This window comes from Podarcis erhardii (assembly GCF_964252035.2).
Source record: "Podarcis erhardii genome assembly, chromosome: 8".
Classification (NCBI taxonomy): Eukaryota; Metazoa; Chordata; class Lepidosauria; order Squamata; family Lacertidae; genus Podarcis; species Podarcis erhardii.
The window spans coordinates 47,017,389-47,030,909 of NC_138499.1; the positions used below are offsets into that span (position 1 = coordinate 47,017,389).

At 40.0% G+C, this 13,521-nt stretch overlaps 1 protein-coding gene across 2 annotated transcripts in view; it reads right to left on the minus strand.

Annotated features, from left to right (window-relative positions):
- Positions 1-340: 340 nt before the first annotated feature.
- Positions 341-13,521, minus strand: part of GREB1L (GREB1 like retinoic acid receptor coactivator) — a 169,474-nt gene continuing 156,293 nt past the window's right edge. For both annotated transcript variants that reach the window (XM_081873563.1, XM_081873564.1), the window contains 8 exons: positions 13,337-13,498; positions 11,598-11,802; positions 10,531-10,696; positions 9,833-10,060; positions 8,291-8,432; positions 5,852-6,052; positions 5,254-5,392; positions 341-4,345 (listed from right to left, as the gene is read on the minus strand). In XM_081873563.1, the coding sequence (XP_081729689.1) occupies positions 4,182-4,345; positions 5,254-5,392; positions 5,852-6,052; positions 8,291-8,432; positions 9,833-10,060; positions 10,531-10,696; positions 11,598-11,802; positions 13,337-13,498 (1,407 nt within the window). In that variant the 3' untranslated portion in view covers positions 341-4,181. The remainder of the gene's footprint in view (positions 4,346-5,253; positions 5,393-5,851; positions 6,053-8,290; positions 8,433-9,832; positions 10,061-10,530; positions 10,697-11,597; positions 11,803-13,336; positions 13,499-13,521) is intronic.

Genomic DNA, 13,521 nt, shown 5'->3' on the forward strand with positions numbered 1-13,521 from the left:
ACTAGTCTGATTATTATATCAACATGATGGGGTGATTACCAACTATGCTAGCTAAAATGTTGAAGACCTAATATATCAGGTTCCTAGTGTCACTATGGAAATTTTCAGTCTAAAATGAGACTGACTGACAAGAGTCTATCTCATTTCCAATAGTAGCTGGTGAACTACTTCTAGGAATCCCTACAACATGTAGGCATCGCAGCTCAAAACACCACTTACCTTTACATTGTTATTGTAACACTGGAAACACAGATTTAAAAAGTGCTACTTTTTCACCAAATAAAAGTTTGATGGCAGGAGATTTTCCACAATTTTAAGAATAAGACAGACTCTTGAATGGTAATGTGATAACATTAATTGAATTTAATGAAAGAACATTATAAACATACTATAGCCACAATTGCAGACAATTTCAATTCAAACAATAAAATGTGAGGTAGACTGGCTAGTGAAGCTAAATTCACCAAGCTTTGGTTAAGAGAATTTTACATCAAGGATTGCTTCAGACCTGATGAACTTCTTACACAGAGAGACTATGTACCCCTACATAGAGAAAAAGCAGGCAGACAATGCAGAGCAACATATATGATGCCTACAACACAGATTTGTTATATATACATATATTGTAACAAATCTGACATGGGATAATCACACTTATGGATTTACAGTTTGCATACCTTTCACCCTAGAAATAATTACCAGTATAGGAAATTGGTCAGGAGTGAAGCAGTCCTAAGAAAAATATTTAAACCCTTTTCAGAGGTAACACAAAACAACTGCATAAATTACAGATATGAGTGATTTGTTTTATAATTACAGATTACATTCAATATTAACCGGTGTCTTAACTACTTATATTTGACAAGTCTACCGGTAAAATAATGCTGGCCTCTTTAATACATTCATGTCACTGCCTTGCTGGCAAGGCTTGTAACCAAAATATTAGATTGTAGCATCTGGTATCTTTTCCTGATGTACTGTCCCGTAAAATCATTTAGAGAGCTTGCATTATTAAAGCATATGGATGTCAGTAATTAATTTCCGAATACATTTCAGCTGGAATTCAACCAAAACACTTATTTCTTTGCCTAAGTGACAATGCTTTGAATGTGCTCTTGTCCAATACAGAAAGAAAATAGATGTAACCATAATCTTTCTACACAAAGCATTCCTCAATATAACAAGAGTAGTTGAGCTTCTTTACTTCCAACAATGATTTAAAATATTTCTGCACGTGTTGGTCAGTGGAGTGCACTAGTAAAAACCCTAACCAAAAACTGCATAAGTGGGGTAGCAATGTGAGGGACAAGAGCTTCAGGCAGTTACTTTGAACTAATACTACTGAAAACCATGTTCAGAAAGCAGTGTATCAAGTAAGGATAAGAATATGCTGTCAAGGAGATAGTACATTTTTCTAGGTAGAGAATATAGTGCTTAGAAACTGATACCCATAAACACAAACTGTTCTGAGATGGTATGTAGACAGTCTGCTACAAATATGGCCAAAAAACCCTGATTGTGTGAAAAGGCGCTTAGCCTCCAAGTTCTCAACTTACACATATTCTTGTACCTCTTTACCAAGGGTCTAATCACTCTCAGCACATGGAATTTTAAGAACTTAGTGCAAACATCATATATACAAAGATTTTTTGAAAGATTTTTTATCTGCAAAGTTTGCATTAAAATGGAAACTTTCATAAATTCACCTTATGCGGGTATTAAGTTCAGCCAACGAAACCAGAACAAGACCCTAAAATGCCAGTAATTCTACATGTGTCTTAATAGGCTACACAGTGAATACACCAGCCTTGTAGTTCCTAACTGCAGTTCTTACATAACCTCCTACCAAATAAAAATTAAGGTACTCATTAAGTATAAGGCAGATTTTTTATGGGCACAAAAAATCCCAAATAACCTACACTAAAGTAAACAATCGTTCATTTGAAACATGCTACATTTACATAAAGCTATAATAAAATGAACAGGTATGAAAACCATTATTTTCCCTTTCAACTTCAATCAATATATTATGCTTTTCATTATTTGTAAACAGCTTTTTCACAAGGTTAAAAAGTTGTACAATTAACACTTTTGTTCTAAATGCAGTTTGGCAGGTGCTTCTTAATCGACTTTTTGTGTTCTTAATTATATTTAGATCATAATAAGTGTAATGCACCGAATGAAATTCTCACTAACAAGATGAAAACGGGCTGCATATAAAATATTGGTGACAAGAAAAAGTGTAAGAATGGCAGTGAAGGAAGAACCACCACAAAGCGTAACTAGGAAAAGCTGGAAAAAGCAGAGTAGGAAAAAGGAAGTGAATTCTATCCATAAATGTTAACTGCATTATGAAGCCCTGATTGTACCGTACTCATTTAAACTCTCAGCATATTTCACAGCACAAAGTGCTGGTATAAAGAAACCCACTCTTAAAACAATTCACAGCCTATTTTAAAATAGTGTTATTTTAACACCTATCTAATTCAAACAAAGCACAGAGCTTGATCCAGTTAAGCACACGCATTCAGTACCTACAGATGAAAGAAGTCTACGGGCCCCAGCTGAGTTCTGCTGTACCTGTTTCCATCAAAACAAGCATGTACTGAGGCATTACAAGGGCACTTGCAGCGACAGGAGATCTGTGCCCACCTCCCGTACCCCCCCCTTCTATTTCTGTGCCTTGTATGCTACTTACGTTTAGGACCAAAAGGAACTTGTATGGTGCAACAGTAAGAATATGGAAAGTGCTCTCAGACTTTCCATTCCTTCCACTGTCTTTTCATGCTACCTGTTTATGCTGTTTATGCCCATGTGCTTGCATTGGGGAGTTGGGAAAACAGCTATATTGAACTCAGTGGAACACAGGTGCTGGAGTTGTGCTCCATTAGATCAAGCCCTAAATAGTTAAAATGACCTGGCCAACTTTTCCAGGTGTGCTTAAGAACTTTATATATTTATTTATTTATTTTTGTGTATGTATGTATGTATATAAACACACAGCTCCTGCTGTTGGTCCCAATTCAGTTAGAAGTTATTTTAATGGACTTTATGGCTCTCAGAACTTGTGGCTCAGCTTGCTTCAGCCATTAAATACTTCACGCTTCTGGTCTATGGTTCGTCTGTTTTTCATGGGTTAGTAAATGCTTTCCATAAAAGCACACATATAGCATTCTCTACCCAACAAACTATAGAGAAAGTTGAAGCAAGCGAGACACCGACTGCAAAAAGAAATAAAGGAACTTCTGCTGTGTGAGAACAAGCTAGGAGGCTGATTTGTCACCTCAAAATGATTTCTGATAGTACTGAGGATTACATCATTTTGGTGGAGTTTAAGCACACCGATGAGACAATATGCATAAGCAGGCTGGTTGTCAAGATTGATCCATGTGCAGAAATAGGTTCCTGCACATGGCTTGGCATGCTACCAGAGAGAAAAGGCTCATCACCTACTGAGTTGAAGATCTTTCCATTCAGACCAATATTTCACCCCAAAAGGTGAAATAACAGCTGCTCTGACAAACCAGCATGTGCACACAATGCCTGCCTTACATTCATCAATTTGTTCAGGCTTATGTAGTAAACTTTAACTTTTGTGGAAATTTTGCCAAAAGTTTCAATACATATAAAATTACAAACCTTAAGCTAACACTGCACAGAAAGTGAACAAAAAATAATCTTTCAAACACACAATTCTAGGTTACTTTTTGTCTTTTCAAACCCCTGAGTTATACCGTACCAAAAGTACAGATATGAAGAGAAATGGACAGCATTCCTCAGCATATTATCTTCAAATAATTCCACATTCTTACTGCGAACCGCATGTAACACATTCAAGCTGACAGATGCCAAAAGTCTGTTTAATTCTCCTCCTTTAGCATAGTATAAAGCGATCAGGAGAACTTGCCATCCACCAAAATGTTATTCTCCACATCATGGGTCATCATGGGTGTGCCATTATGTAACAGTGACCCATGAGGAATCAACTTGAATCAATTCGCTTTTCAGTCATAAAAAATAAAGTCTGGGTTAGAAATTTGGGGGACCTTTAAGAGTAGTGAACATAAATATTGGTTGCACTTTGCTCCACAGTGATTGTACTTTCAAAGAAAGGGGGGAAAAGACACAATCCGACTTCTCAGGTTCTGTTCTTTTCCTTTTCCATTTGTTTCCTCTCAAACTTATATATGGCGCCCAGTCAGAAAATAGAGTGGCTTATCATCGCTACTATTAGCAGTCTGAAATTCATCTCTCAGACGAAACTGCCATTCATCTTCCAGCTCCAGACGGACTATTGTTTGCCGCAAGGAGCTCCTGTCTTGGCAAATGACACACAGGGTTGCACCTTAGGTTAAAAAACAAAGGACAGTTTATACCACCATTTCATTTCCATGTTTGTTTGTTTTGTTAATTTTCTGATATCTCTCCCTCCTACTTGGAAAAATTACATATACACAAGGTATGCACCTTTCCCAGCCTAATTTCACTGTATACAGTACACAGCACTCCTTCAACCCACGTTTTTCAGATTTCCACTATCCCCTTCAGGAAACAGCTTTCAGGTTCTACTTCCTAAGAAAGCCAAAAGCCACCACACTGTTAATCACAAGATTGCCCATAATATGCCACTAGTGATAATGTGATGTTTCTTCAAACACGGTCTGTCATCGTAACCTGTGAAACGATCAAGCTCCAACAAGGTGGAACTGCTTTTCCAGTTGCAACTAATGACAAGTCTTAAATGGGAGTTAAGTAACCATATTATACCTAACATTAAAAGGCCTAACATGCTTTTTTACTAATATTTTACCATATTTGTAAGAAGAATTCCCACTTCACCTTTAACCAGGCGTCAAAAGCAAGTGGAACAATCAAATGTTTTTTCTACCCTTAGAAAAAAGTACAAAAAGGTAGTTACAAGTAACGAAGCAACTCATATTAACTAACTCACAAAAGGGATACTTCCTGAGTTGCCAGGAGATTGTGCTTCCCTGGATGTGTCTGCAATGGATTTGGCTTGCAGAGCCTCGATATTCCCACCAGTCTTTTAGGCTCCTGTCAACTACCATGGTTCCCAGTTCTAAAAGGCCCCAGAGAAAAAGGAAGCAGGCCTGGATGGTGATATCACCTGCCATTACACTGTGACGAGCTTTATAGTTCCTGCATGTAATGACAATGCCATCCCAATCTACTCTGCTAGAAAACCATTAAGCAAGCACTAGACACAAAAGGTCAGAACAGAAATCACATTACCTTTCAGGAACTTGAACCTCTTAAGAAAATCTGCTCCTACAAAGGAGTCGCAAAGATACAGAAGTAGTCCACTGAAAAATACCCCTTCACAGTTGACATTGACAGAGTGCGGCCGTGAACTGACATAGCAAAGAGCTACCTAAATCAGAAATGAGAAAAAATGGTTATATATGTTTGAGTTGTTGTTTTTTCTTTAAAGTTTTATGCTCTAACTTACCAACAGGAACATCACCACAACAGTGGTGGACTAACACTCTGAATAAATTGCAGTTACTACCCCCAACATCTAAACAGTCAACTCAGGAGTAACTGCATAAAATAAAATAAAATAAAATATTGAATGAATCCACAAAAAATGTAAAAGCATCATCCTGCCTACGAAAGGGCAGGAGTAGAAATGTATGAGCAATGTAATGTCAGTTTTCATGGGTCCCCGCTTGTAGCAACTGAATACAACAATATCAGTATATCAGCAACATAAACGGAAGCTAATGGCCTAAGAAAATCACGGCACAGTTGCCTTGCCATCTTCTGTTTTTTAAATGACTGGAATCCCCCCTTCCAAAGTTGATTATTGGTAAGATTCATAGATACATACTTCAGGCCCAATGTTCAGATAGCAGTCAATCGCTAATACAGGGTTTCTGAAGTTATGGATAGCCTTTGGGAAAAGCTTGTATGTGGCGTGTTGAAGAAACTTTTCCAGGAGGAACTGAGCTGGAGCTGCCAAGAGTGTGTGCTCACTGTCTGGAGCACAGACATACTGAAGAGGCATTATGGGAGTCAAGCTCTCAGATACCTGTGAAGGAAATATATATATATATATATATGTAAAAGTGGAATGTAATGAGCAGCATCTCAATCACCAGGCCTGAGGATAATGTGTGCCAATGCCAAACTTGAGAAGAATCATAAGACTTGAAGAACACTTACTCTCAGGAGTTTTAACAAGTTTTTCATTACTTCTAGCTAATACTAGAGGCCTCCATGCAGCTACATTATGCTCCTCAGAAGCATGTACTGACTTGCTATGAACAGGTGCGAAAGCAGCACACAAAATATACACAGCTACAGTATACACTAAATATAACTAGTTGGATATTTTCGCATTTATGTGCCCAATGACTGGCAGCAGAGCAGTGGTTAAGATAGTACTTGGGTGCCAGGGTGGGAAGACTGTGGCCATGTCATTTGAGACCAGGCAAGGTAGAAAAGGCCAGAGTCCATTCTGAAGAGATTTCTTAACTTCTCTTGTTGCCCTGCTGCACAATGGATATTCTGCTACATATGACGACTACACAGATGGGAAGACACCAGTAAGCTGTGTGCTATTGGGGAGTAGTCAGGAAGTGAGTGAGGACAGCCTTGGAGAGCAAAAAAGAGGCTCAAGAAGCAATGGTTTAACAGGCATGGCCAAACTTGGCCTACCAGATGTTTTGGGGCTACAATTTTCATCATCCCGGACCACTGGTCCTGTTAGCTAGGGATGATGGGAGTTGTAGTCCCAAAACATCTGAAGGGCCAAGCTTGGCCATGCCTGGTTTAGGATGTATGGGGAACAGAGGTCTAGTATGCACACATAAAGGTCCTCAAAGGCTCATACCCCCTTGATGTATCCCATCTTTAGTAGCTTAATCCTGTTGACAGGGCCTTTGTTGTCTTTTAAGCCATTTGCTTAGCATTTTTAAATTAACAGACTACAACATAAGAGATGCCTCACTGTTATATTATTCCCAGAGTCCTACTGGGAATGCCACTATTAATTAAAAAGAGAGAAAATACAAAAATGAACAAATTTAGTTTCAGAATGATACATCACAAACTAAGGCCAATGGAAATATGTAAATAAAGGTAAAGAACCCCTGGATGGTTAAGTCCAGTCAAAGGTGACTATGGGGTTGGGGCGCTCATCTCACTTTCAGGCCAAGGGAGCTGGCATTTCTCCACAGGCAGCTTTCCAGGTCATGTGGCCAGCATGACTAAACCACTTCTGGCGCAACAAAACACCGTGATGGAAACCAGAGCGCATGGAAATGTCGTTTACCTTCCTGCCGCAGCGGTACCTACTTATCTACTTGCGCTGGCATGCTTTCAAACTGCTAGGTTGGCAGGAGCTGGAACAGAGCAATGGGAGCTCACCCCGTCGCGGGGATCTGTACCTTCCGATTAGCAAGCCTAAGAGGCTCAGTGGTTTAGACCACAGCACCACCCGTGCCCCTAATATGTAGGAAAGGGGTGAAAAACCTAGGTTCTCCAGATATTGTTTGCCACCCCGATTTAGGGTTATATGGGCTCATGACATGCTATAAAGACACCTCCCCCCCCCCCCCGCCCTACAAAGGTCCTTCCCATTAGCTTCCAGCACCACCAATGTGCTCACAGACAGAGCACAAGCAGTTAGGAATCAGTGTTTGGGAGGACAGAAACATGCTCTTAAAACAATATGCCAACATGAAAGGAAACACCTTGAATCATCAAGTTTCCCCCAAACAGGTGTGTGCCTGCCTTTATCATTCACCTAAAACTGATAAAAAAGGTTATGACTGGAAGCCAGGATTTGTATGCAGACCTGGATTACAGTTTCAAGTATCAAATAGATTAGTATACACAGGAGTCAAATAATGCATTTTAATTCTTGCAAGTTATATTTGCTCCCCTGCAAACCCCTAAGAGTACATTATTAGGAGGCCTTAATAGCCAAGACAGCTTCCCCTTGAGATAGCTAATCACTCAGCTATTAAAAATCTTCCCCCTTCATCAGTGATTTCACCACAAGCAGGTAGTATGCCCCTGAAGGCCAGTTGTTGGGAATCACAAGTGGAGAGAAATCAATGTTGCTGTTGGGTCCTCCTGCTTGCGGGCTTCCCATAGGCATCTGGTTGGCTACTGTGAAAACAGGATACTGACCAAGATGGAGCCTGTGCCTGATCCATCAGAGTTCTTCTTTTCTTCTTATGAGGTAAAATGAAACTGTTGTCACTGAAGAAAGCAAAGACACTGTTTTGTTTTCTTCTTGTTGTTCAATGATGCTACTCACCATGATTTTAGGCTTAATGGCAAAGTCCTTTTGACCTCCAACCTGGATGTGTTTCTTCATGAGGCTGAAGTTGTTAAAGCAACAGATAAGCAGGCCACTACTGTTTGTTCTCAGATTAAAATCTACATCTTCACAGAAATACCTAAAAAATGGATACAGATTTACTTAACCGGTCATGTATTTGTTAAAGTCACCGATTTCTAGTTCATGGTACGCACCTTCTGATTATATTGAGACCAACTCTCCTATAATACTAGATTGCAACAAAAACACTTATCTGCAATTGTTGTTCCTCATGAATGGCCTTTGCAGTCACACATATAGATGGCTCACCTGACTAGTGACCTGGAATTTCTTAAAGGCAACAGCACACACTATATGTATTCCCCTCCCCTACCAGGTGGTAGCCTGAGACAAGAGAGGATTTTTATAGGAGGAAGGAATAACATGCTTTTGTCTCAGGTTACCACCTGGACGCTGCCCAATATGGAAAGTGGGAAGAATGGAGAAAGGGACAGCACCATAGAAGCATGTCTGCAGGAGTTAAATTCACTCTTTTCTTGAAAAAATAGCATTTCTGCACTAATATATTTATATTTAATGTATTACATCTAAAGCCCAATTTTCCTCCAATCAACTCAAGTCTACATACATAGTTCTTTATCCTTCCCTTTTATCTTCAGGCCAAGAGACAGTGACTGGTACTACCTATATGGCTGAGTGGGGATTTGAAAGTGGGCCTCCCCATGGCTCCCCACAGACCATGCTGTGAGCCTGCCATTTACAGGGAAATAGCTTAAATCAAGGCTTTAGAGTAACCATATTTCTGAATGTGTCTGTATGTGTCCAAATCAATAAAAAATCATATTCACAGCAGCCAGAGGCTGCTCTTTCAGTCACCAGTTGTTCTGTCCCTTCAGGTTCTAAATAGGTCAAACAAACATATTAAGACACTTGGCTAATCTGCTTAAGGCACATGTGCAAACTGTCCTTGATATGGTATTTTAAAATGTGATTATCTGTGCTCTTAGAAAACTCCTATTTCAGTGGGGATTGTGCTGGGAAAGGTCTCAAAGACTGTACACTCTGGTCCAACTGGAGTCCCACTAAAATGCCCTAAATGAAAGAAAACAAAACACACACACACACACACACACACACACACACACACACACCCCTCCATTTCTTGTTGGTTTCATATACAAGTGGTGGCCATTTCCGTTCCTGCCTCCTGCTGCCCCAACCCATTCTCCCCTTCCCATCCCTGTTCCGCCTTTGCTTTGACCTCGTTTTGCCTTCTTCCAGGTCCAAAAGGAACCACACATTGCTGATCTCATGTCAATTGGACACACCTAAAATGGTCGACGCCTGTATTATTTTCAATCTATTGTTCAAGCCACCAACTTGTATATGGCAGAACTACAATCTCAGAAATAACTCAGCTTATTTTCTTTATTGGGTTGGCTTCCTTTAAGCCTCACTGACACCAGTACATTCAAAACTAGTATAGCATCTGACAGCAAAAGGGTTGCATTTTCCTACCTGTTTAGATCATATTGCACATTTTGGGTCAGGTCTACGTTGAGTAGTATAAAGTCATGTATGTGGCACCTGGAGAAAGGAGCTTTGGGAGCTCTGAAATTCAGTTTGCTGTTCCATTTCTGAATGCCCAGTATTGCATAATGGACAATTTTTGGTGTGGCTTCAATGTGCTGTAGAACGCTCTTCAGAGACACATTTTTACTCGTTGATCCTTGATCCATGGACTGACTATGAAACGCAAAATATTTTTTATTGTACTGCATCACAACTCCACTCAGAGGAACAAATTATGACCAAGCAATCTGACTCTACTGCAGCTTTGTACCTCACAGGGTTGTTTGGAAATTATTGTGCTTGCTTTAAGAGATACTAGGCTGCATGGAGTAATCAGTCTTATTATACTCTTTGTCTCTTTTTCATGTTGCTCATCTTTCAAAAAACTAGGTCTAGAACGTAGAAATACTAGATATATTAAAAGTATAGAGCAGTATTCCAAATCAAATCAGCAAGAAACACACGTGCTATCCAGTTACACGTGTGAGAAGGGGCAGCTTAGCCATGCTGCTGCTGGTCTTATCTCAACATCACCCAATACTGCTATCCCGTCAAAGCATGGATAATGTGTGAAGGGGCTAATAGTGTAGTGATCCAAGATTCTGCTATAGTTCCTAGTCTCTAATTTTGAGACACTGACTTACCTGAACTGTTCTTGGATGACATGGCTGTTCCATAAGACACAAGAGTCATCCATAACCACAATGAATGGCCAGACACACTGACGCTTGACTCCTAGCTCCTCCAAGCGATTTCTTTCCAGCTCCAAGTTATGGTAAGAAAGCTCTTTAATAAGGAATCTGGCAGCACCTGAAAACATGTAGCATAGAACTTTACCATTTTGGGGGAAACAGAGACCTCAGAGACAGTATGGAGAATGGCTTTTATGAATGCTAAGGGGTAGGAATCAAGTGGAATTATGCTGTATGAAATGGTCCAAAGACAGACTTTGAAGCTAGGACTAATTGGAAACTGGCCGACTGTTCAATGAGTGTTGGCTATGCTAATATATTTAAGCAGTATTCGAATCTCTGAAAATATTCAGTGAAGCTGAATTATGGGATCTTATTCTTCATGGAGTCATGAATGAAACTGGGAGGCCCCAAGATGAACCTAGAAGAGTGGCCGGATTTTACTTCCAGATTTCTGGAATAAGCATTCTGCACAATTTCAGTTCTCCTAATGAAGCTCACAAGCTGAGCTTTAGTCAGCCACTATCTCTCAGCCTAAACTACCTCACAGAATTGTTGTGGGGATAAAATGGAGAAGCTGGGGCGGGAGGAGAAGTACTGTATGTATGCTACCATTATCTGTCTGGAGGAAATGCAGGAAATGTAACCAACAAACAAGAATATTATCAAAACTTCCTAAGTTCCAAAATTCCCCCAACATTTTGCTAACTGCTTGATCACCAACAAACACCAAATACCCAATGTGAGCAAGACCATCTTAGACGTCTCCATTAACATGCCATAGAGAACAGTACATGTAAGTAAAATTGTAGTGGAAATCAAAGAGAATAAAGGGAGGGAGGGAGGGAGAGAAAGTGCCTGCATGTGCATAGATAAGAAAAGAATTATAAACAACAAAGAAATCTCTTCACTACTTACACATTTAATGCTAACTGGATACTGCTCCATATAATTATGTTTCCATATCATTAACTGGTATGTTTAGAATCAAAAAGTTATAGGACTATATAAATGCTTACCAACTCCAGCATTGTTGAACATTCCTGGCAAAACCAGCATGATGTGGTTGGGCCAATATTTGCGGTAAAGTGGCATTTCATATTCCTTCACCACAAGCAGATGGAGGTGGCTGATGCCTTCCATAGCATGATATAGATTCAAGAGACCATGCTCGTGGCGTCCACTTGAAGGAGTGAAAATAGGACTCTTTACTGCATTCATGTTCTGTTAGCAGCACAGGAGAAAAGAAGAGTTCATATATGTTGGGCACAACACATCTCTCTTTGTTTCTGAGGTGATATACCCAACTTTCTTGTAGGGAGAACATGCACACTGGTAGACCAAACTTTGCCAATCAGAGGGTTCTTCATATTTCTCACTTGTCCCATCCTTTTCCTACAGAAATTAATTACTCCAACTGACTTCTATAGGAAACACTGATGGGTCTGCTAAGGCTGGGTGAAAAAAATTAGCCCCTTCCCTAAACTCTGCAGGCCACAACATAACAGAGAGAAATTTGTTTTGCTCTCACTTCGTGCTTTCAGTTAAAACGAAGTAGCTTGCTTCAATGACAACTAAAGAGAACCACAGCATTCTGTAAAGGAATGGCAATCAATAACATTTGAGGCGTGTGTGTGTGTTAAAATAGTCTGTCATACTGATAGGCCTTTGCTAACATTAATAATAGTTTTCACTTGTAGCTGACATCTTACGTCAAAAATAAGTGTTTCTTTACAAAACCCAGTGTTGAACTATGGAAGATGTCATGGTGGCTTTAAAAGGGGATTAGAAAAATAGATGGAGATTAAGGTTGTCAATGACTACTAGTTATGATGAGTATGTTCTACCACCAGTCAGAGGCAGCATGGCACTGACTGCTAGTCACTGAGGAATAACAGCAGGAGAGAGCTATTGCCCTCATATCCTGTTTATGGGTTTCCCACAGGCATCTAGTTGGGCACTGTGGGAAACACATGCTGGACTAGGTAAGGTTCTCAGTGCTCCAAAGCACAGTTTGGAAGCTTAGAAACAGGTGCTGGGCTTGCAAGCTCCCTCATCCATCCTCTTTATCCCTTCTAGACATGGGACTCCTCTTCCCTTTCCTGGTTTGCATCCTCTAGTTTCTCACGATGAGATCCAAATTAGACAAGCTATGCTTAGAGCTAACTGGAATTACTTCCATACCTTGATGATGAAATGTATAGTTTAAAGTGGCTTTGGGGGCAATTTTGTTTACTATTAACCAGAATTTTCCTAATTTGGATGTCACAACAAACTATGGTCATGCAAACTAGAAAATGAAATGGAATCCATGCATGAGAGATTGTAAGAGAATGTCCATGAGCTAAGAGCATATTCCTAATCTTCCAACGCGCAGTTTGGGGCATTGGGAATGTGGCATATGAATTCATCCATGAAGCCAAAGATTGTTAATATATATATAATATACAATTCACGGCAGAACAACAAGCAGAAGATCAGCAAGCTTCTAACAATATGCAGCAAGAGTGAGGGGTGTGGATTCACTTGAGCACCTCTTATAGCTTCCTTGGGTTGTGGTAACTCTACTGATGTGAAGACCTAGTCATCCATGGCCCATAGTAACTCAAGGCTTACTTTATGGCCAGAGAAGCTTGTGATTCTTGAGGGGGAGGAGAAATGTAGAGGGGAACTATCTTCAGACTCTAGATCAGTTTCTCAGAGCTGAGCTATGCTACAACAGGGTGTGTTTTACATAGCTAAGACAGATTTCACCCACCTTATCAGATACAAGAGGAAGCCGCATGCTTTCCAAATGCTTGCCCTGCTTGCTGAAGACAAAATAGCTCTCTTTGGATTTGGGAATGATAAAATGAAGCTGGATCTCTTCTCCTAACATTGAGGATGAGAATGTAAATGCATGTAGGGTGGAGTCAGACATCTGCATGCAAGGAAGAGAAAGAA